At 37.5% G+C, this 25,778-nt stretch overlaps 1 protein-coding gene across 10 annotated transcripts in view; it reads right to left on the reverse strand.

The window, feature by feature from the left end:
• Nucleotides 1–602: 602 nt before the first annotated feature.
• The window catches only part of Nck1 (NCK adaptor protein 1), a 67,101-nt gene continuing 41,925 nt past the window's right edge, over nt 603–25,778 (reverse strand). For 9 of the 10 annotated variants that reach the window (XM_015994047.3, XM_006975132.4, XM_076576911.1 and 6 more), the window contains 3 exons: nt 18,902–19,145; nt 4,668–5,380; nt 603–2,124 (listed from right to left, as the gene is read on the reverse strand). In XM_015994047.3, coding sequence (XP_015849533.1) covers nt 1,930–2,124; nt 4,668–5,380; nt 18,902–19,127 — 1,134 coding nt within the window. In that variant the 5' untranslated portion in view covers nt 19,128–19,145 and the 3' untranslated portion in view covers nt 603–1,929. Of the gene's footprint in view, nt 2,125–4,667; nt 5,381–17,520; nt 17,935–18,901; nt 19,146–25,778 lie in introns of those variants that run through there. The other variant, XM_006975133.4, reaches the window with a different exon arrangement.

Below are 25,778 nucleotides of genomic sequence, written 5' to 3' on the forward strand. Positions count from 1 at the left end.
CGTTTTTGAAAATTGACCAAATGTTGAAGTACAAAGTAAAATAGTGTGCAGTTAGGTTTTGTTCCACAGTTAGAATGCACAGGAGGTATTACTTGAGCATCTCCATTTTCTACGAACTCTAGCTACAGCAGGATGCGTGCTTTCCACCTCAGTACTACTCCAGTGATGCCTTCACAAAGTGTTTCCTGAAACAGCTATGTCCATGAGAGTCCAATTACTCCTTTTTATAAAGGCCCATTTTGTTTCATAGGAGGGAGGGGGACACACAAAGAGAAAGCAAAAATGAAGTGTCATCAAATGCAAACACCACTTTTAAACTGTTTCTTAGTATTCATAGCATTTTACAAACCTGTAGGTAAGCATATATAACATTTATTTACACTAATCTACTACCATTTACTTTGAACAAAAGAGCACTCACAGACAAATGTAAATTAAAAAGCTTTGAAAGCAGGTGTTATAAAGATGGGAATTCATACATCATACATTGTATTTGTTGACTTCTAGTTAGTGGGAGAGGCCAGGGCTGCCACCCAGTGGCAACATCAGCCTTCAAGTGATTTTTAAGATTTAATTTTTAACTACTACAATGAAGAAAAAAGTGAAATTACACAACTTTAATTTTTACCAGCTATAATTTTGGTACATTAGTGCTTAAAACAGCAAAGAACAGCAATGTTCTTGTGTTTCTGTGGCATCAGGGGCTTTTGTTACTTTGCTTAAACTTAAATTCACAGGATGAGGAGGAAAAGTATGACCAACAGAAGATTTAATACTTTGGTCTCTCATTCACACACACAAAGTACTAGATGAAAAATAAAAATTTTAAATAATACAGTTGACTGAACTATAGCACATTTCCCCACAGCACATCATTTCAGTGTCCCAGTTAAAGAAACTAAAAGATAAGGAGGGGCTAGGGGTATTATGCAGTGGCAGAACACCTGTTTATCATGTGTGAAACCCTGGGTTCAATATGCAACAGTGTCAAAAAATGATTTTTCAGTAAATCTGATCAAATATTGAGAGGAGAGGTTAGGATGCTGAAAGGAGAAAACTTTAAATTACTCCCATGTAGAATTCTGATATTTAGAGAGAAAAAAAACATTTTCACATCTCATTGTTTACTATTTTTCCCAAACTTGGCTATGACTTACTTCACAGTGGTTTAAATATGGCATCATCTAATACAACATACTTTGGTCAAGGAACACTAGAAACATCCATTTCATTTCAACATCTGTCAGGGACTTCTTTGTTCCTTTGAACAACCAAGTGAGGCAAAAAGACACTCACTAAATTCTTAACATTTTTGTTTAAATAGCTATAAATTACATTTTCTAACCTATATCCAGGGCCTTTTGAATATAATGAATGGATTTTAAAATGAAGGCACAAACAACATACTTTATATTTACAATGGCTTATGACAGATACAATATCTGAAAATAATTTCTGGTTTTCTGTTTATTATTGCTATTTAGTCACAGAAAAGATTAACACTTTACAAGAAATGTACTTTAGCATATGTCATATAGATATAATTTTATATGAAGAACTATGGGAGAACAGAATGTCTTTACAAGGAAATAAAGAAACATCAATAAAAGAATTTTTCCATATAAAGATTTTTGAACCAAATTATTCTTTTTCAGAATACAAAACCTTAATTGTTGGAAGGAAAGAGAAAAATAGCAAAGAAGACAGTAAGACAGAAGACCAAGAATAAAGAGCTCTTCTATAGAGATGCACTGCACATGTAGATATATGTGTATGGGTTGAGTTATAACAAAAATACTCATGTATTACAGTCAGTTCTCATACAGTTACAAACAGCACTTTCCAAGCAAGCACAATTGGCCCAACACGCGCTCAGTCTTCAATTAACATGACGAGTTAAAGCTGTGTAGCAGTCACTGCTGATGAGTATCAAGACAAATGTTTGACTAGATACAGTTTTTCTCCTTGTTCACTTGTAAAGATCGGTGCCTTTTTGTAATGTTCTACAAGTTCCTCCATGGTGCTGAATTTCCGCTGCCCAATGCAGTACACAGTCTCTTTCAGTTGGACTTTAAAATGCTTGTTTTTCCCTTGTGCTTTTAGTGATACTGAGAAATCATTTGGCTGAAAGAGAAAGGAGGCAAACATTGTGAAGGCCATGTATCAGAATTTAAAAAAAAAAAACCATAACTGCTAAAATCTGAACACTCAATAACTGCAAGACACTATGCTAAATTATTTACATAATCTTTATTCCTCAAAAGAAACCCTTTTTATGAATGAGGAAAATGAGGCTCAGAGGGCATGGCTAGAATCACATATCTGGTTAGACAGACAGGATTCTAGAGTCTCCTAACACCCACAGTGCCCATAGAGTAGCACACACAGAAAATCAGTTAGGAGAAAAAACACGAGAAAATTTCAGACTTTCACTCCATCCCCTATCAATTCAGAGCTGACAATACCTGACTTACACAATACTCTGAATTTTCAAAAATAAAGGACAAATTATAATTCAACTAAATTTTAATGAACCATGACAAACACAAATTCCTACAGAGCCAAAGAGAAATGTAAGCAAGATAGAGAGAGGAAAGAGGGTGTGGCCAGCCTAAAGATGACGTATTACTCATCTGTGATTGCTGCTTTGCAGGAACAGATTCCACGTGGACTGGTTTTTGTCTTTTTTTTTTTCTTCATCTTTATTTAAGTGTATGGGTGTTTTGCTTGCATGCTCGTCTGTGTATCACGTGTGAGCAGTGCCTGTGGAGGCCAGAATGGGGTTTTAAATCCCCTAGAACTGGAGTTATAGATGGTTTGCGTTGCCATGTGGGCACTGGGAATGAAACTGGGTCCTTTGAATGAGAACCAGTGCTCCTAATCACTGAGCCACCTCTCCAGCATGGTCTTTAAATTTTAAAGGGAAATCTGAAGCCTACATTTTCAAAAGATGTTTTTATTACTTTTTAAATTTTGTGGACGTTTGTATGTTTGCACGGGTAGTATGTATAGTTATGCGGATGTCCAAGGAGGCATCAGATTCTCCCTAAGTGTAGGAGCTGCAGGCGGCTGTAAGCTACCTGACATGATGCTGAGTATTGAACCTGGGTCCTCTAAAAAGATAGCAAGCACTTTTAATTGCTGAGCCATTTATTCAGCCCCAAAGTTGGGATTTTTATAAATCCTTTGCTATTTAAATATTGGCAATGAATTAGAAAGATTTAATTGTATAGGCCAAACAGAAACACATATTTAAGGTCTACAGCTGAAAAATAACAGTACTAAAAATAATCATATATTTTGGCTAGTATTTATACTCGACCCACAAGAAAAATAGCATCCTGTATTTAAGCTTCTTTCTTTATTAGGTGATAATAGTCACAGTTGTTGTTTTAAACCTAATACTTCTGAACAATCTGTGTCAAGACAAGAACAGTGACTTTTAAATGGTGTGCCACATATTGGGATTTTAACAGAAAAAAGACTCCACTATTCTTCTCTATTAAAAACGATCTGTTTCCTCCAACTTCGTATCAGGAAGTTTAATTCATTTTAGTCTCATACACATACTATTTCCTTCTTTCTTTCAATCTTTTATATAATACATTCACAGAAAGTATTAACCATGATTTGGTAAGTAGAAAAGTAGTGATATCATTTATCAGGAAATAAAGTTTTTAAGAAAAATAATAACCATCAAACTTTAACATATAAAGCAACACTTAAAAGAGACTAATAGCTAGCTATGTCATTTTTCAATTTGTATGTTTTATTGTCTAGCTAGAAATGCAACATAATTTACCTTAATTGCAAATATATTTCAAATTGAGTTAAATATGCTATTGAGGCCGGGCAGTGGTGGCGAATGCCTTTAATCTCAGCACTTGGGAGGCAGAGGCAGGTGGATCTCTGAGTTCAAGGCCAGTCCAGTATATAGATCAAGTCTTCAGAACAGCCAGGGCTACACAATACCACTCTGTCTTGAAAAACCAAAAAAAAATGGTTTCTGAGGTGAATAAAAAGCCAAAATAGTCAGGTATGGTGCCATACACCTTTGACTCCTGCACTGGCAAGGGCAGAGGCAGGTGGATCTCTGAGTTCAAGGCCAGCCTGGTCTACAGTGAGTTCCAGGGCAGCCAGAGCTACATAGTGAACCAGTGTGGGAAGGAAGGGAGGAAGGGAGGAAGGGAGGGAGGGAGGGAGTGAGATAGGGAGGGAGGGAGGGAGGGAGGGAGGGAGGGGAGGGGGGAGGGAGGGGTGAATTTTAATCTAACAACTAATTTATGAAGACATATAATTTTTTTATAGTTAGAGAATTCCTGTAAGGACTACAATGATTACATTCTTAGATATTACATCTAATAGCAGTTTAATTTGCATTATTCTACTATCAATGAAGAAACCAATGCTCAGTTTTCCCCATTTTTCAGTTTAACGGAACAGAAAATATTCTGGAAATGCAAAATCAATACAAATGAAGAAAGCCCATTAATACAACATATTCACTGCTCCAGCTAGCTTGTTCATAATAGGTTCCCTGGAGAGAACACTGTGATCACGTCCCGGCTTACTTACAACTTTAGATTTAAGGAAGCCATTCAACCTCTCTGACCTTATTTTTAAATGCCCGGAGCTCGATTTCCATTTACCTTTGAAAATCAACTTACCGAAGATTCACTATCACGAATGAGGAAATCTCCTTCATGCCCCCTTTCATTTAATGCCATTTCTGCCTGGTGCCTGGTGACTTTGCCATAATACCAAGGATTGCCAGCAAACTTTCCAGTGAGTGAAGGCCTAATGTAATCACACTGTGGAGGCGATGGTTCCAAACCTGAGGTTAATGGATTATTCTGCATGATGGTAACATAGTTTTTTGGCACCAGGCCAACCATGCCATTGATTTTCCTGCATTTCCACCATTCTGGGTCATTTTCCGGCTTTTCAATAACATCCATTACATCACCTTTCTCAAAATTGAGTTCTTCATCATTAGATGAGCTGAACGGGTAAAGAGCCTGTACCACATGCAATACTTGACCCGTATTTAGGTTATTGACAACTGCTGCCAATTTCTCTGACAGAGAACCTACATGGTCACCCAAAGGACTGTCACCTTCTTCAGTCACATAGTTTGAAGGAAACCATCCAATCTGTCCATTGTAGCTGCCACGCCACCACCCATCACTGCACTTCTCCATGACGATCACCTTTGTCCCTTTTATTAATGACAGTTCATCCTCTCTCTCAGCCATGTAGTTAAATTTCACAAAAGCAGGCATGTTGAGGTCATAGAGACGTTCCCCTGGATCAACAAAGCTATCATCAGCAGGAGATGCGGTATCTGGAACACTAGGTTTTCTTTTCACTTTTCCAATGCCTGTTTAAATAAAGAGGAGGCAGTAAGACTACAGCTTCAACTAGGTATACTCACCCCAAGCCTCTAGATGTAGGAAACAAACTGACATGATGCAATTTTTTTTTGGGAAATGAAATACAAGTTCTTTTCTCAAAGCCAATGAACTTAACTTCAGTCATGTGAGAGTTTATCTCCTCTTTTCTCCTGCCAAACCCATGAAATAACTACACAATAATAGAGTTGCCATGCTGAAATTTCTCTTAAGTGTTAATATAGTTTATTTCTCTCATAGCTACAATTAAGAACACAAACACTCCAGTAATCCTACACTTGACATCTTAGTTTATTAACCTAGATTTTGCAATTAGCTATATAAAAATAAAACAATTATTTAAATTATTACCTGATACACAATATAAAATTGTATCTGGGTAATCTCATTTGGTAATTTCTTAGTTTCCAAAACCAGATGACTCTATGTATCTGTTTATTTTAAAATAATATTTACTCATTTGTTTTCCTTTATCCCAATTCACATAAAGCCTCCCAAAAGACAAGGATTGTTCACTTTGCTCATAGATAAAATCCCAAGGAGCTTGAAGGGTACTTAGTACATACAGAATGTTGAATGTATTTTTATTGGAAGAACTGAGAAAATGAACCTATCATCAGAAATGCATACTTCAAGAGCAACCAGGCATTTCCAGGGCTGCTCATTTCTCAGCATATTATCTGACGTTTTGCTTTTTACTTTGAAAAACTGGGACTTTCTATGTAAAACTATTCAAATTTCTTTCTATACTCTTTGTTTTCTTTGTTTTTCGAGACAAGGTTTTGTGTAGCCCTGGACATCCTGCAACTCAGAGATCTACCTGCCTCTGCCTCCAGAGTGCTGGATTAAAGGTGTGCACCACCACCACCACCACCACCACCACCACCACCACCACCACCACCACCACCACCACCACCACCACCACCACCACCTGGCTTCTTTCTACACTCTAAACAAACAAACAAAACAACAACAACAAAAACACATTATTATTCTCACTCTTCAGCCAAGGCCCCAAAATCTGATCCTTCAGGGTTCTTAATAATCATTTTTTCTCTTTAGAGACTCCACACTACCCTTGTTTCTTTCTTACATAGACTTGTCAATTCTCTAAAAACATACTCAAATCTCTTCAGTACCAAAATAAAATTATGTTACTTTGTATTCCTTTTGTAATTTTTACCTTTATTTCTGCATATATTTACTTAGCCTAGCACATACAGTCAGAAACAACTGAAACCTCATTCTCTCCTACTGTACAGGTTTCAGGGACTAAACTCAGGTTCAGAATATTATCTTTCTACTTTTTAACTTCTTCAACTCTTGCCTGTGCCTCCCTTTTAAAAATATACTCTTATTATCTATTTTGGAGGGCTAGTGTTGTACACAACACAAAGCATGTGTGGAGTTCAGAGGGAAACTTCCAGGATTAGGTTTTCTCATTCTATGTGAGTGCATAGGACTAAATTTAGGTCATCAGGATCAGCAGCAAATGCTTTTACACGATGAGCCTTCTTGTCAGCCCCACACTTGTACTTACAATCTTTTTCTCTCTCTACCGTGATAACCTAAATCTACTTGATTACAACTGTAACTGGAGTTTCAAGCAAGAAGCTTGATTTGGGGGTGAAATGCAACAATTATATTGGACCAGCAGCCCCAGATATCAAATAGAAAACAAATAATGGAAAAGCAGGTAAGAATTTCAAATAGACTAGCTATGCTGGGAAGACAGACATCATACATCTCAGTCTAGAGAACTGATAGAAGCTTTAAGTATGACTAAAAAAATAATTAGGGCAAGGGATGGGAGGTACACAAAATGACTGGTCAAATTGAAGTTTGGATGGTCATTATCCCGGTGTTGGATCTGCAATAGAACCTCTTTATTTCCTGAAAAAACAATCTGGTTCTCATGAGATTACTTCTGCTGGTGAGAGGTAAAGTTTACTAAGGAGAGGACTGATTATTTGACTTCACTGTACTTAGAAAAAGTGACAGCAGGTTTAGAACAATGGCTAAATGCAGTGATATATTGTTTGTAATAAAGCTTGCCTGAAGATCAAAGGACAGAACTAGCCACAGAGTTAGCCATAGAGGTCAGGCATTGGCGGCACACACCTTTAATCCTAGCACTCAGGAGGCAGAGACAAAGATTGGCCAGCTGGGCTACACGAGATTAATCCAGTCTAAAAGAAACAGCCAAGCAGTGGTGGCACACACCTTTAATTCTAGCACTTGGGATCACACACCTTCAATTCCAGCCCTGGGAAAGTTGAGACAGGAAGTGATATGGCTGGGCAGAGAAAGGAATGTAAAGCGGGAGGAGACAGGAATTTGCTCTCTTGCAGAGGCTCTGTCAGGCTGAGGGGTTGGTGAGGTAAGAGGTAGTAGCTGTGGCATGTACTGCTTCTCTGATCTTTCAGCTTTCACCCTGATATCTGGCTCTGGGTTTTTTGCTTGTTTGGTTGGTTTTTTTTGTTTGTTGGTTTTGGTTTTGGTTTTTTTGAGACAGGGTTTCTCTGTGTAGTTTTGGTTCCTGTCCTGGATCCTGCTCTGCAGACCAGGTTGGCCTGGAACTCACACAGATCCTCCTGGCTCTGCCTCCCGGGTGCTGGGATTAAAGGCCTGTGCCACCACCGCCCAGCCTGGCTCTGGGTTTTTATTATAAGACCATTTAGAATTCGTGCAACAGCTAAAGACTTTCAGTCACCTTTTAGGAGATCTGGAACGGGATATTGTATAAGCTAACACCAAAGAACTTTTTAGTTCTTATCTTTGTGCCTTAAGCCTTAAAAGGGAATGAAACTGATTAGGTAGTAAGTTTTCAGATAGACACTCCTTGATTAACATGCTTACATGCAGTACAACCCATAGTAAAGGAGGCAGATAGAAAATGAAGGAAGAGATCCAGGTTTCATCTTGCTTTTAGTTACTTGTGGGTACAAGGAGCCAGTGCGTTTTTAGCAAAAGCAGCGTTACTTTCCTATTACTGTGGTAAGAAACCATGACCAAAGCAACTTATAGAAGAGTTGAGGCTTACAGTTTCAGAGAGTTAGAGTCTATGATCACCATGAGGGTGGGAGGTGGGGGGCAGAGAGAGAGGCAGGCAGGGAGGCAGGGGGGCAGGCAGGGCTCTGGAACAGTAGCTCAGAGCTCACATCTTGAGACAAGACCACGAGGCAGAGAGAGATAACTGGGAATGGCACAGGCTTCTGAAACCTCACATCCTTCCACCAGTGGCACACCCTCTCCAACAAGGCCACATTTCTAAATCCTCCCCAAGTAGTTCCACCTGATAGGGACTAAGTATTCAAACAAATGAGCCTTTGGGGCCATTCTCATTCAGACCACCACAAGCACTTGCTAAGTATGTATTATATACTTAACATCAAATTATTAGCATCCTTAGCCTTTTCATATATATATTTGGTTTTTTGAGACAGGGTTTCTCTGTGTAGCTTTGCACCTTTCCTGGATCTCGCTCTGTAGCCCACGCTGGCCTCGAAGTCACAAAGATCTGCCTGGCTCTGCCTCCCAAGTGCTGGGATTAAAGGTGTGTGCCACCACCACCCCGGCTCCTTTTCATATTTTCATGTGACAAATAAGATCACAGGCAATGCCCTTCATGTTTGTTCATGACGCCCCTGAAAATCTTGTTTCCCCGCCCCCCTTACCTATTTACATATTCTTATATGTCTCTGGTCCCCTGTAAGCCTTGTTTTAACAGTGCCTTGTATTTGTTTACTTCTATTTCCTTAATATGAATCAGCTCCCTAAGGACAGAAAACTAGAATTTTTCCCCTTGTATCTCCAGTGCTTATAAACAGGACAGAGTAATTGCTAAATAAATTAGTAAGTCCTTAGTTGAAAGTATTTTTCCAAGATGGCAGAGTTGGCCTTCTCTACTTCAAAGAAACCATGTTCTCACTTTAACTTCTGTGTAGATTTTTCAGATTTATTTGAAGATTTAAACTCTTGTTCTATCTGGAACCCAAGCACTACAGTTCTGTCAGTAGATACCTATAGACGTAATCAACTCCTCAAACCTACACTCATGTCCAAATAAAAATGATCCTTCCTTAAAAAAATATTCCTCCTATATCTATAAATCAACCGTGTCCTTAATGTCCTTACTTCTGGCTAATGAGATCATTATGAAAAATCTTTACAATGGGATGACATCGCTTAAAAAAAAAAAGGCAGAGTAGAACTCCGGGACCTTCGCTAAAAAACAGTTAATGAGCTGACAAAATGGTCAGTATTTGTAAATCCTGGAATTTGGAAAACCAAGCCAAGCACTAGGGCAATGCTGGGTGAAGAAAGCTGCTCTTTTGTTAAGTAGAGAATGCTGAGGCATTTTAAGTTGCCTTCCTTCCAGTCTCCACCCCCAGGTCAGAATGGCTTTGAGAATAGCTACCTATAAACCTCATTAAAAATTGTGACTGCTAGGCTTTAGTTTGTCAGATCCCTGAGGATCCAACACAATGGTTTGTTTTGGGTTCACTAGACCTAGAACATTCCAGAGTTAGGCTGTCTTCTTAAGTAGATGTCACTTAAAATCATTGTTTGATACAGTAGCTTGGGACAAGGAAGAAAGATCAAAGAGCCTCAGAAGGGAGATAACAGGAAGGGCTATACATGGAAAAATAAGGTATTTAAAAGCGCCTGTATGTTTTAGGGAATCATCAAATATATATGGTCATGGGGGGACACATGCTGAGGAAAAGGCTAGGAAAAAATAAATAAATAAATAACCTTGCTCTTTACCTCTGGCTGATCTACAACTTCCAAGACAGAACTGTAATGGCCAAGTATTAAAAAAGTATACCAGCATACAGACAAAATATAAAAATGGAGATTTCCATCCCCCATTTTCTTTTGGCACTGTATGTTTAAGAAACAATGTCAAAATACTAGGTATGAAATAGATTTCAGTAGCCACATGATTAAGAATGCAGACTTTACAAAAAATGTCAAACAGTTCCTCAAAGATAAAGAAATTAAGACATTCTTAACTCATTACCAATAAACTTGTGCTTTTAGAAATGTGAAAGGTAATCCTTTTGACTGAAATCAAAAGACACCAGAAAGAAATCTAAAGCCATACAAAGAAAGAAAAATGGACACCACCAATAGACATGCAGCTGGGAAAGCTCAGGAGGCCTCAATCCTAGACAAAGAACTACATACAGGCAACTAAGGCATGGTAAGAGCAGGAGAAATGGTTTTCCCCAAGGAAGAGCACACCAGTTAATTATCCAATAGCAAATGGTCAGCCCTGGAAACATACATACAAGTAACATTACACAGACTGAGCTGATGTAGTCCATCTTTTTTGTTAGTCTTTTTTCCTATATGGTTTAAAAATACATAAAATTATAACTTCGATCTTAGTAAACAGACAAATAGTATATAAAGAGGTAATATATAAGGATATAAAGGAACAGTTATATATACCATCCAAACCAAGTTGGGATTAACTTAAACTTGCTAAAAACAAGATATTAATTGTAATATCCAGGGTAACTTTCAAGCAAAAACTAAAAAATATAAAAAAGAAGTAGAAGCGATAAGAAAACAGTACATCATAAAAAAGACAGCCAGGGATACACAAAGAAACCTCGCCCCGCCCCCCCAAAAAAAACACCCCAAAACAACAAAGAACCCCAAACAAACAAAATGAAACAAATAAAGAAGTAATAGAGGAATTAAGGTGGGGGAAAAAATGAAAGTCATAAAAGAAGAAATAGCAAAACAAGTTCTTTCTCATCGGTAATAGTACACACTGAAATGAATTTCCCACCCCACTTGAAGGATATATGAGCTCTTCTTGCTAAAATACCCTGGGATCTTGTACTTCTCAAGTAATTACATTATAGTTTTTTCTTTTTTTTTAAGACAAATATAGAGCATACTTTTCTTTTCTTTCTTTTTTTTGTTTTTGTTTTTGTTTTTGTTTTCAAGACAGGGTTTCTCTGTGTAGCTTTGCGCCTCTCCTGGAACTCACTTGGTAGCCCAGGCTGGCCTAAAACTCACAGAGATCCGCCTGGCTCTGCCTCCCGAGTGCTGGGATTAAAGGCGTGCGCCACCACCGCCCAGCTAGAGCATACTTTTCAATGAAGAGTGTTCAGTGTTTCATTAATCTTTCTCATGTGCTATACCATCCAAAACTGCATGGAGCAGATGCTCAGAGCAAATATTACAGTGAAATAAAGAAAAATTTTAAACTTTTAACTAAAAATAAATAGTTTCAAAATGATTTTTAATCCTAAAGAAAATGTTTAAAACTAGTTAATATAAATCAAAAAATAAAGAATAAAACATTTCTGGGAACCCAACAATTAATATCTCAAGTGAGAAAACATTAAAAACAACCTGCATTAATCTTAGAGACTAGAAATATTGAAAGGAAAACATAAGTGTGCATGGGGTACTTGTTTTCTATACAACAGAAGCCCTCCCTATCTCTGTAAGCATGTCTTCAATAACATGCCCGCTTCTCTCTGGCTGGCACACTGCTGCAATAACATACCACAGCCAGGGCAAGTTTCTTAGAACCACTAAAACCCTATGTTTTCAAGACTAAGGTTTGTACATATTCTTCTACCTAAAACACTCCCATCTCATTCTTCAAAACTTGGCAAGATAGCTATTTACTCACTGAAGATTTCCTTCCCTCCCCCACAAAGAGTTCATGTATTCCTCCTTGGTGCTATTACACATTTTTACTCTAACACTAAATACTCTGTGTGTCACCATTTGCTTATGGTCAAACATCATGTTTTTTTCTCCACTATCTCTGTATCTCTAGTGCCTAGTCCATATTAAATGTTCCATTAACTGTTGCTGTTGTTTTCTTACTCTTTTTTGGGGGGCCTGCCTTCCAGCTCCCAAATAAATCACATAAGAGGCTTTTTCTTACTTATGAATGTCCGGCCTTAGCTTGGGTTAGTTTCTATTCAGCTTTCCTTAACTTATCCCATCTATCTTTTGCCTGTGGGCTTTTCCTGTTCTCTTACTTCTGTATCTTACTCTTACTCCATGGCTTGCTGTGTAGCTGGGTGGCTGGCCCCTAAAGTCCTCCTTCTTCCCTGACTGCTCAATCTCTCCTCACAGTTTTCTTCTTCTGTATGTATCTCTCTGCCTGCCAGCCCCACCTATCCTTTTTCCTGCTTTGCTATAGGCCAGTTCCTTATTAAACCATCAGGTGTTTTATACAGCTTCACAGAGTTAAACAAATGCAACATAAACAAAAGTAACACACCTTAAAATATTCTACTACAATTTATCTTTATCAGGAGAATGAACAAATGTAGGCAAAATGGCCCTGTGAGTAAAAGTACTCACCACCAAGCCTAATGACCCAAGTTTGATCACATATGGTGGAGAGAGAAAACCAACATCCACAAGTTGTCCTCTAACATCAGTGGTGCTGTGGCATGCACATGACAAGTACTCATACATGCCTGAAAACACACAATAAATAACTGCAATAAAATTTTTTAAACATATGTATGTGTAACTGGTAGGCGGCTTTACAACTTTGTTCTAGTGCCAAAAAAATAGATATTTCAATCTTCTACCAATAAAAGTTGACACAAAAATACTTTACCATTTTTTAAAGTATTAAGTCATTTAGTCAATTATATGGTAACTATCAACAATTAGATACTTTCTTTCAGATGACCCTTGGAACCAATATTACTATTTCCCCCAAAATTCCTCTACCTTTGTCAGGCTGCTAATTACAACACAAAAAATGAGGACAAAAGCCAGATAATTTATATTTAACCAAAATTTATTTCTCATAGTTCTGAAAGTCCAAGCTAAATGAACTGACAGACTACATCTGGTGAAATCCTATTTCTTAAAGCTGAATACTCAAATGGTAGAAAAAACAAATAAGAGAGTTTGCAACTGTCTTACAATGGCACAAATCTCATTCATGAAGGGTTTGCCTTAATGAGCTGGTCTATGCTTAAAGATCCTCCACCTCTTTTTTTTTTTTTTTTTAATGGTTTTTCGAGATAGGGTTTCTCTGTGTACCTTTGGAGCCCATCCTAGAACTAACTCTGTAGACCAGGGTGGCCTCGAACTCACAGAGTTTGGATGCCTGCCTCTGCCTCCCGAGTGCTGGGATTAAAGGCGGGCGCCATCATGCTGGGTCCTCCACCTCTTAATACCTTTCTATTGATGATCAGATTTCAACATGTAAATTCTAGGAGACACAACTGATACATATTAGCTCATGTCTATAATCTCAGCTTTTAAGGAGGATTGCATGAACCAAGGATTTCAAAAACAGCCTTGGCAACATAGTGAGAGCCTATTTCTTTAAAAAAAAAAAATCATAAAAGTATAGGAGACACAAACAATACAATCATAGCACATCTTGCTTGACCTAGTATGCAGTTCACCATAATCATCCTAACTTCAATTAGTCTTTTTTCAAACAAATTCTTTTAATCTATTGCTACTCTTGCTCTGATCTTGACTCTTAGAGGGTCAAATTAAATGAACAAGGCTTAAATTTGTATTTTCCCCTTGTCATCTTAGACATATTACTTAATTTTTAAACTTCAGTTCCTTTGTGAAATGCTGATATGTAAATGCCTATATTACAAAGTTTTCCTAAAGCATTTTTAAAAGTGTATATATAAGTGCTTAGCATAATACACAGCACACAGTAGGCACTCAATAGGTAGTAGTTAACAGTTTTTCTGGTACTTTCCAGGATTACATAAACCTTTATTATTGCATTATACAGCTGGACCAACCTGGCCAGGGTTGGGAGCAAAATACATGTAAGCAGTCGTGGGTTGGTTATTTGATTACCTTAGAAAAAAATGTTTGTATAGCTTCTTGTCCCTCATTTCTATCTGTTTGGTCTTCTCTACTCCTCTAACAATTTTTTTGGGGGGAGGGGATGGATCTTGAGACAGGGTCTCACTATGTAATCCTGGCTGTCTTCACACTCTTCCGTAGACCTGGCTGGCCTTGAACTCAGAGATCCACCTGCCTCTGCCTCCCACGTGCTGGGATTAAAAGGTGTGTGCCACCATGTCCAGCTAAAGATCACTTATTTATTAAATGTTTATGAGTGTTTTGTCTATATGTATGTGTATCACAGGATTAGTTATAGATGGTTGTGAGCCACTATGTGGGTGCTAAGAATTGAATCCAGGACCTCTGAAGAAGAGTCAGTGCTCTCAACACTGAGCCATCTCTCCACTCCCCTATAGCAATGTTTTTAACTAGAACAATGCATTCTAAGTTCCTCAAAAGCTTTTAAGAACCAGCTGAGCATGGTGGTACACACTCCTTTAATCTCAGCACTTAAGAGGCAGACAGATCTCTGAGTTTGAGGCCAGCCTGGTCTATATACTGAGGCCTTATTTTAAAAAAAAAAAAAAAAAAAAGTTTTTTAAGAACCTGGGTAAGCACTGTGAACACAATCTCTGTATGACAGTGTTTTTCTTTCTCAAGCAAATCTTGTACCAATAACTCCTCCTTATATATACTGGTTTCAAATCCCTAGTAAACTTGATGCCAGAACCTGGAAGCATCAGTCCCAACTGCCATGTTTAACAGGTCAGAATACACAAAAGGAAGCCACCACATCTCCTCATGTGAGCACTAAGACTTACTTAGATCAAGGTTACCAAGGACTTTTGTACCTACACAACCACAGCAGCTCTTACTCAATTTCTTCTTCACGTCAGCCATTCCCAAGCTGATTCTTATCTTTTATTGCTTCCTCAGTGAACTATCATCTCACTTGGTTCTTACATTCTCACTTCTTCAAAACCAATTTCTCCCTTGTGGACTTCCCCCTGATTCCCATGACACACAGAAAACCATTTATTTGTTTGCCAAGACTGTAAGACTTCCAGAGTTTGAAGGTACTTTCCAGAATCATCTAAGTCTTGCCCAACTGTCTTCTTTACCCAAACAGGAAATAAAAAGTGTAGTTATATACTAGGCTACAGGGCTAGTACACAGTTTATTTTGGAGTAGAACTAAGTTATTATAAATACAAACATATGCTATTTTTCCCATTACAGATTTTTATTTTGTACTTCATCTGTTCATGTACATGAGGTTAATCACGGCTTACAATAGTTTTATCTGAAATGATAAACACTGTAATTTTGTCTTCAAAGTATCCTAGCTACCAAACAATGAACACATTATGCTGTTTTCTCTATTTTTCAAGTCCATTCAGAAATTAGGTAAATGACTAACCTGTCTCTACTCTGACAAGGTGCTAGCAAAATAAACATGAATGTTACAGGGATTCAGGAAAGGGATATTTTGTTTACAAAACTAAAATCTTAGCCCTTGGACTATAGATGCAGTTAAGGTTAACTATTAAATACCTAAGACCCAGTATAGAGAATAACTCTGTCACTCAATTTATAAGTTGATATACAGAATCACTGTTCAATAATATATGCTGTGTGTGTGATCTTTTAACACCATTTCTAGTTTATTAATAACTACTATTTATGACCATATCTAAATTTGAAGCCTCCATTATTAATAAACAATGACTATCATCTAACTCCCTACCAGATTCTGTGAGACTTAATATTTCATACAAATTTAAAAAAATGACTTTATTATTTGTTCATTTATTTTGGTATATGTGTTCAAGTGTGTGCTCATGATTATGTTGAGGTCCGAGAACAATTTGTAAGAATCAGTTCTTTCCTCCACTACATGGGTTCTAGGAATTGAATTTGAGTTGTCGGGCTTGGCAGCAAATGCTGAGCAATCTTGCCAGCCCATCAAGCTGATTTTTGTACAGCTTGCATTAGTTTCTCCATTAAAAATGTGTTCATAAATTAATGAATAAAGAGCTAAAGGGAAGCCTCAGTTGGTAATACATTTGCCTCACAAACACAAGAACCTCAGCTGGATCTCCAGAACTCATGTTAAAAAAAAAAAAAATGCCAAGTGTGGTAACTCAATCTTATAATCCCAGTGCTGAGGAACCAGAGATAAAAGTACCACTGGGGCTTGCTGGCCAGCCAATGTAGCCTAATTATGGAGCTCCAGACCAATGAGAGAACTTGTCTCCCTGGAAAGAGGTGGATGGCATCTCACGTTATCCTTTGGCCTCTATACACATGTACCCACATGCACATAGGTGTAAACACACACACACACACACACACACACACACACACACACACACACACACACACACACACACACACACACAGTTTAAAAGAAAATTAGCTTTAAAACTGGAACTTCAAAGATCTAAAAATATATTTGCTCTCTAAAAAGTAAGTGGGAGTTAGAAGAGATATTCCAGACAAATCACTTCAAACTGCCATCAAAGCTAACTAAGGAAACAAAGGAGCCCACGGATTACAGTGACCACACTGTTTTCCAACAAAGTGCTTACTCCTTTACTTTGCCCTTTCCCCTGGAATTTCTCATTAGGTTACTCTTTGTTTCCTTAGGCTTCTTATATATATAAGAGACTTCGAGAATAATTTCTCTCTTCATTTTTGTACAGACACTTAGCGAATATTCAAAGAGATCCAATCAAGCACACGATTATCATAAACATGCCACCAGCAGAGCCAAATTAGCATAGTATTTTACTTATAAATCAGTACTTGTAGTTTACTAGAGCTCTTATTAAATACTATCTTGATATTTCTCCAAAAAAGCTCAAGTAAAATCTAGTTCTTAAAACAACAACAACAAAAAAAAAAAAAAACCAACTTCTTACTTCCAAGGTCAAGAGTAGAAGAATTTGTTCACAACTGACTTGACTTCAAATGTCTATGCTAGGTTCTAGAGTTACTGAACTACAACACATCCAAATCATGTATATCCTCTCCCTATTTATTAAGCATTCATGATGAAACACTTTAAAATTATTTATCAAATCAAACTAAATAGCACTGAAAATACTCCCAGTCATTAACTTTATATTACATAAACAGCATAAAGTACCAGCTTATATAAACACACTGAGTTCTCCCCATATAGTTTCCCTCTTAATTCACAAACGGAAAAAAAAAAAAAAATCCAATTCAAAACCTGTAACAAGAAAACTATGGACTTAATTAACAGAATAACTTACTGAAAAAACCTTTAAAGATGTTTAACCAATCCATTTTGAATAAAAATTCTGTGTTCCCTTTTCCGAGTTTGTTGACACAGCTCCGGGATAATTTCAGTGAGCTTCCTGGTCTGCTCTGTAACCCTGAAACTTCCCACACCCAATCCATGTGACCTGGCCCACACCCAAGCAATAGAAACGTTTTCAAAACCAAGGCTTCTTTTTTTCCAATACTGTTTCTCTTTAAACCATAAAATAATCTGTAGAACAAATAACTCATGGTGGCAGCAAAAACATGAGTTATAATTCACTCATTTTCAAAGAGAATATTAAAGCTAGTACACTTCTAATAGTTAAAAATGTATATGCACATTCTTCTTTTCCTACAACTCCTTTTCCTTAACTTCCAAACAATGTCTCTACTAGCAAAGCCATTGTGAAACAAATTCATTAAATTACCTGGGATTTAAGGTACCAAAATGGGGTGCAGATATTCTGGGAAGGGGGGATGTATTTGATATAAAACCTAGATTCATATCATTATTTTGATCAAAGATCACTAATTTAATGCAGCATTTCCAAACTCTGAGGAATGCAGACAGCCATAACTGTAATAATTAAGTAAAGTTAACAGAGGCTCCCAAAATTAAGATACTGTCTACAAGGAAACATTTCCCCCTTTTTACAAACAAGCAAAGAACTAGTAAGCAATAGCATGTCTCCTTGAAGACCAAAATTAAATTTCTGTCCCTCCCAATTCCTTCCTGTCCATTAAGGAAAGTTAAATTAAGAAAGGGGAGGAGGTCAGCCTTCACCCTACATACTTCCTTCCTTCAGTTTAACCAAGGCCAAGGTGAGTAGGTTCCCCTATCTCTGGCCCTAACGGAGGCCAGCAAAACCTACAAAGCAAAGACACACAGTCAGAGAGGAGAGGTGATGACAACACAAAGGACAGTGACCGGTCCTAGAGATGCAGGTACACAGCAACGACCACTGCTGTCAACTCTTTTCAGAGAGAAGAAAATAAAATTATTTCCTTTTTAAAGTTCACTAATGTGCCATGTAAAATAAATTGCCAGGATGCCCAAGGAAACAATTCTGCATCTCACACACTTTTTCCATCTCAACTGAGGCAAATTTTCTGTAAATCAAAACTCCATTAAGTATTTGGTATTTACTACTCCAAGAGCTGCTACAAGAAGGTCCAAGTTAGTTCTGCTCATTAGTCCCACTTGACTGTGGACCCAGATTTACAGAAACTGCTAACATGAGTCTACCTCACATGACAGTTCTGGCCTTTTCCAGCCAACTCTGCACACTGCTGTAAGGACTCAAAGAACTAAGCTCCAGAACCCATTTAAAATGAAAGCTGGTGTTTTTCCTTCAATACAAAACAACTTACCTAAGGTATCCTTCAGGTTTTTAACAATAGATGCTTTCCGAGCACTATTTTTTCTTTCCACATAGTTAGAAGGGACAAAACCCGTTTTATTCATGGAATTGCGAACTCGCCACCAGGATTTGGAATCATCCAGAAGCCATAATCTTTCATTCTTCTTGATATCCAGCTCTTGTTCTTGCTGCGCCACATAATCAAACTTGGCTACCACCACCACTTCTTCAGCCATCTTTCAGCAGCTTCGGTACTGTAACACATAGAAAATGTTTTCACATGTTGCTGAAGCAGTAATTGTCTACATGCTTTTCCAAAAAAACATGCTTAAATACTTAAGAGGCCAGATATTATGAATCATGCCTGTAATCTGACCACTCAAGTCTGAGGCCAACTTTGGCTACATGCTGAGTTTGAAGCTAGACTGAGCTAGAGTAGGACCCGCTCTCAAAACCAACATACAAAACAGAGGAGACAGGGACTGAGGTTGTATGTAGTTCAGCAGTAGAATATATGCCTAGCATACACACAGCTCTGAGTTCAAGTCCCAGTACTATAAAAAGAAAATCAAAACTAAGAACATCAAAGAGTTAAAAGTGATCAATGAAAAACACCTAACAGGGAAATACTAACTTTTCAAAAGCACAGTTTCTATTTACTGTTATATAAACTAACTTTACATTTAAAACCACCATTAGCAATGAAAATCACTATACAAGTTATTCAAAGTCCTCTGTAATGTAGATAAAATCAAGCTTGTATGTACCAAATAACATAGATGTTTTCTCAACACTTTTTCCTCCCCATGTAGTTAGAATGCACAAAATTAAAATATATAGGTATAATCAAAGAATAAAATAACAAATCCATCATTATTATAAAGGATAATCTTTAACATATTTATCTCAATAATAAAACAACTAGACATTATCAAGGTCAGAGAATAACTGACAATTAGTAATGCAATATAAAAGGCATATAAAGTGTTCCTTCTAAACAGAAGAATATAAATGAAACATATAAAAATTATCAATACTAGGCTAAAGAAAGCTTAGCCTGTAATTTCAGCATTTAGAGGCTGAGGTAGGAGCATAACAATTTTGAGGCTAGCCTATGCTACCTACCTCAAAAAAGTTCCACACCTTTTATGTGATTGAAAACCAAGTATACTGATACAAGTGTATAAAAAATGGAATAATAAGGGCTGGAGCAATGGCTCAGTGGTTAAAAGCACTTCCTGCTTTTCCACAGGACCCAAATTTGGTTCCGAGTACCCATCCTCAGGCAGCTAACAACCCCTTGTAATTCCATCTCTCCCTTTCTCCTTCCCTCCTTCCCTCCCCCCCCCCACTCACACACTCACACACACACACACACACACACACACACACACACTAAATTAACTTAAAAACTTGTTAATTTAAAAATATTAAAAATAAATCTTTAAAAAAATAAAATGGAATAACAAAGCCCGTTACTTTGTAAACTGGCCTAAAAATTATTTAAAACATTCATGTAACTGGCAAAAAAAATTATGAAGGAGATCCTTAGTTAAAATCAGGGCTAACAGTCACAAACCAGTGGCAGAAGAGTGTTTAGCACTATGGGTTAATCTCTAACCGCCGCCCCCACTTCTAATTAAAGTGGTAATTCTGGTTATATTAATTAATAAAACAAAGAAAAAGTACGTGCCAGTACCAGGAAGCACAACTGTATCCTACAAACAGCCAAAGGGAATGGTAACACAAACAACTCCATAAATAAATCTGAAAGTAATGCAATACAATGATGAAACTGTATGAAAAACAACAAAATATAATTGAATTAGTACTAAAGAATCTTCCCATATTGTCAATACCAAGGTAAGAATATTTTACAGGCAAATTCTACTAAAGTAAAAAAGAAATTATATTTGTGTGTATGTGTGTATATATAATTTTACAAGAAAAAAATTATAAGCAAACTCACTCCTGAAACTTATTTAGAACTGACTTCTCTCTCTGCTTTCTTCAGAGAGACTATTTCATAAAAGCAGACACGACTCATGAAGCAAGCAGATAAATCTAGCCTTTTGTTTTGGGTATTGACTAGCAAATCTGTTTCCTCAACAATGAAGTAAGTATTTTAATGTCTTCAGAAAAATTAACTTTAATCCAGAATTCGACATCTTCTGGCATTAAGTGTGTCAACAAGGTAGATACATATGAAGGATTTGCAAAAGCCTCAAAATCTGCTGCACATTGATTGTTTTTTGCTAAAGGAACCAGTTACATCAACAAAAATAATGCTTAAAAAAGACAGCATGGTATGTAAAGAACACCGATACCAGAGCTAGGAATGTAGTAGATCAGTGGTAGCATGCCTGCCCAGTATGCACAAGGCCACAAGGGCTCAATAACCAACATGAGAAAAACAAAGATGAGCAGAGAAACTAGGGGGAAAAATTATTTGTATTATTGCAACTTGTCTGAAATTACTTCAACACAGTGTTGAACTTTCCCTTTTGTATTGTTTTCTACATGACTTCTATTTCTTTTTCTTTTTTAAAGTTCATGGATTTTTTTTTATAAAAGATTTATTTATTTATTTATTATGTAAATGATATTCTGTCTGCATGCATGCCTGCAGACCAGAAGAGGGCACCAGATCTCATTACAGATGGTTGTGAGCTACTATGTGGGTGCTGAGAATTGAACTCAGGACTTCTGGAAGAGCAGCTAGTGCTTTTAACCTCTGAGCCATTTCTCCATCCCTTCAACACAAAGTTTTAACCAACTCTAAATAATTATTGTCATATAATACAAAATTAAGTTACAATAGAGGCTGAGGAGATGGCTCAGTTGGTAAAGCACTTGCTACAAAAATAGGAGGACTTGAACTTGATCCCCCAGAACCTATTAAAAAGCCAGATGGAGCAGCACACAACTGTAACCCCAGAGTTGGGGAGGTACAGACAAGTCCCAGGAGGTAGCCCTGAATTTGCTGCCAGCCCGTCTGGCTAAATCAGAGATCTCTAGGTTCAGTGAGAAACTTTTTCAAAATAAGAAGAGAGCTATTAAGAAAGATACCTGGTTGTCAATCTCTGGCATACACAGACACACACAGACACACAGACACACACACACACACACACACACACACACACGGTTGGGGGAAGAGAGAGGATTACAATGAGCAACTAGCTTTCTGAAACACTGGAAAAGTAGAAGCAGAGATATTTTTCAAGGATACCTAAGGAACCAGGAGTCCTCCCTTATGCCCCTGCCACTCCACAACTAATCCATATAAGCTTAATGGAATTTATTTTGATACTTGACAACTGTTGTGAAAATTTTTCTAGAAAATAATATAAAATTAGTAACAAAATTTTTGGAAAGATAATTATTTGCATACTGACAAACTATATACACCAGAATTTAATTTTTGGAGAGTACTCAGATCTAGCCACGTAACTTGGGAGACTGACTTTAGCTTCAAGAAACTGGGTTAATCAAAGCCCCACCAGGATATCAGAATCACATACTGAACTTTTAAGGCCAACTAAACGCAAGGAAAAGAGCCTTCAGAAAAAAGGTACTGATCTTGAAAAACAGTAAGAAATTGTTTTAAGATTTTTTTCACAGGCAAACTTGATATGAGATGTGAAAACTGTAGCCATTTAATCAGCTGGAGGATGAAACTGACACAAAGCAGAAAGACAGTTGCTTAGGAAACAGAGCCAGAATTGATAAAATATGGCACAAGCTGCCCTCGGAACCTCCAGGTCCTTGAGTTAGTAATGGGAAAATTGTTCATTGTCTCAATTTGGGTCACCCGCTTACTGTTATTTTCAGTTAGAAGGCCACACTATTGTAGCTGGAGAGTTCCTCTCCAGCTCCCGCCAAGCCCTGGCAGTTCCGCAGCCCACTTATAAAATAAACACAGACTCTTATATTATTTAAACTGTTTGGCCTAATGGCTCAGGCTTCTAGCTATCTAGTTCTTACATCTTAAATTAACCCATTTCTATAAATCTATACCTTGCCACATGGCTCGTGGCTTACCAGTATCTTACATGTTGGTACTCATAATGGTGGCTGGTAGCATCTCCTGACTCAGCCTTCCTGTTCCCAGAATTCTCTTCCCTGGTTGCCCAGCCTATACTTCCTGCCAGGCTACTGGCCAATCAGCACTTTATTTATACAGAGTGATAGCCACAGCAACACTATAGATAAAGTTAACCTACCACATAATTACAGTGTACTTAATAATGCTGAAGCAATTTAAGACAATATAATACTGCAACAGAAACATACAAATCAATACAATAAACACAGAGATACATATAGTTAATCTTTAGAGTCTTGTTTCCCAATGTACAAGTGACTTTCTTTGAGAAACCTTTCTAAAGCAATCAATTTAGTTTTTACAAAAATAACTTTCTTTAGCACTATTTGTTTATATAATAAATATAGTTTAACAATACATATTCTTGGAAGAAACTTTCTCTCAGTAAGCACATTCAACTTAATTCATGGGAACAGAACTATACCAAGGTTTTCTAGTTTTATGTTTCTTTAACAGAAATGGAGGGGCTTAACTGGACAAGCTAGCTAAGTAGCTTGGGAGGAGGGTTGTTTTGAGACAGGGTTTCTCCGTGTAGTTTTTGGTGTCTGTCCTGGATCTCGCTCTGTAGACAAGGCTGGCCTCAAACTCACAGAGATCTGCCTGGCTCTGCCTCCCGAGTGCTGAGATTAAAGGCATAAGCCACCACCGCCTGGCACTAAGTAAATTTTATTGTATAAATGCATTCAAATATATAAAGATTTTGTATGAGGAGTAGCACTGCAAATCACTTCGGTGTAAGTTATTTAATGAAATAACTGATACTAGGATAACTATCCCATTGGGAAAAATAGTCTCAGATTTCTAACGGGACAGGACTTTTACTTTGAGTTTTATCCTTTTGTTAAGTACAAGTGAAATTCTTAAACACTGTGTCAGAAGTGTTGGGTAGAAAGTGGAGCATTAAAAGTAGCATATTAAAGAAGCCAGTTTGAGGGAGACTGGAAATCCCTCTCTCCACCAAAGCTGACGTTTAACAAGCCATGTGCAGAACAGGTACAAACATAAGCATACAAACTGCTCAATCTGCCAGGCACCAGGACCACTGACAATCTAACATTTTCCCCAGACCTCTGGCTTACTTCCTTGTCAAGAAGCACTCTTTCTTAATAAGCGGCCTCTGTTTCTACAACCATCCAAATGTCCCTAGTCAAATTCCTTTTTCTGGGACTCAAGAACCTGGAAACAGCAGCAGAGCCCTGGAGATGCCAATAGCAACAATACAATAAAACAGACAAGAAAACTGAAAAGTGGAAGCACTAAGGATGTAAGAAAACTGAAAAGTGTTAGAATAATTGTCTAGCATGGCCAAAGCCCTGGGTTCAATCTTCAGTACAAACAAACAAACAAACAAAACCTGAAAAGTGAAGAGAAAATAGCTAGATATCTAGGACCCCAAAAAAAAGACACAGTGGTAAACTCTGGGTCTTATTTGTATTTGAAAGTGAAGACTGCTGAAACAGATACATCAACAGCTACCAACAAATAACATCAGCTTGTGTTCTCCAAATAATCGACCAAAAATAACCACTTTACCTCAAACAGCACAAGAAGTAATTCATGGTCTCGCCCACAGCAAAATCCAAGCAGGAAACTTGTACCTCCAACCCTCCAGCAGCTATTATGGGACACATCAATCTCATCAGAAAAAGCCCAATTAAGGAGGAAGAACCTTAACTTAGCAGGCAGGCAAAAAAAACCCTAAACAACATGCTCAACCAAGAGGAAACAAATAGAATCCTCTGCCCCCAAATATCAGAGTACACATAATTTAACATGTGCCAGGGAACAGATAGAAAGATAAATCATACCCTTGGCAAAAACAAAATTCAACAAAGTTGAGTAAACTCAAGCACACAGTGACTGGACAACAGAATCAAACTAGAAATCAGTAGCAGAAAGTATGTTACAATGTACCTTGTCTTTTAAGGGTTCAAATAGGTTTAATTTATAATATGAAAGTACTAAAAGGTAATGGAACCTTAAGAGCTGGGGCCTAGTGGAAGTTAACTGTGTCAGCTGTGCAGCCCTTGCAAGAGATTAATGCGGTTCTAATGGGTTCTCAGTGAGCTGCCACGGAGTCTACTAAAATAAGTGGCCCTGGTTCATATCTCCTTTTGCCTTCACTTTACCTTGTGTTCCTCTCCTACGATACATGCCATTTGCCATATGGGTTATAGACAGTAGGAATACAGAGTAAAAACCAATGGGGCTACATAAATCTAGATTTTTCTATCAGCTTCTAAAAACTAAGAGTTAATAAACATCTTTATAAAGTAGGTTACAAGCCCTGTCCTCCTGAAAAAAGAAATGGAAGTGACAAATTCTAGACCAAGAGAGTGATGCATATTTAGGATAAGGACGGAAGGAAAAGATTGGGGGGGGGGGATAGAGAGGAGATCTCATCACAGGAGAAGAAGGATAACAGGTAATACCACAAATGACTATCCATGCAAATGTGATTTCTTAGAGGAATCAGACCAATTCTTCCCAAACACAAATTACCACAACATACCCACCACAAGAGCATTTGAAAAGCCCTATAACTAACAAAACAAATTAAATTCATAATTTAAAAATGCCAACCCCCCAAAAGAAACTACCAGCCAATATACTTTGGGAATAACGATACAAAAATCCCTAGTAAAATATTAGCAAAAATAATTAGCAGTATTTAAAGAGACTTAATATTCTATGACCAAGTGATATCTGTTTATGATACAAGGCTTGTTTGACACTTAAAATTCATCCATATAATCCACCACATTAATATGCTTAAGAA

The sequence above is a fragment of the Peromyscus maniculatus genome, chromosome 7 (assembly GCF_049852395.1).
Source record: "Peromyscus maniculatus bairdii isolate BWxNUB_F1_BW_parent chromosome 7, HU_Pman_BW_mat_3.1, whole genome shotgun sequence".
NCBI classification, from domain to species: Eukaryota; Metazoa; Chordata; class Mammalia; order Rodentia; family Cricetidae; genus Peromyscus; species Peromyscus maniculatus.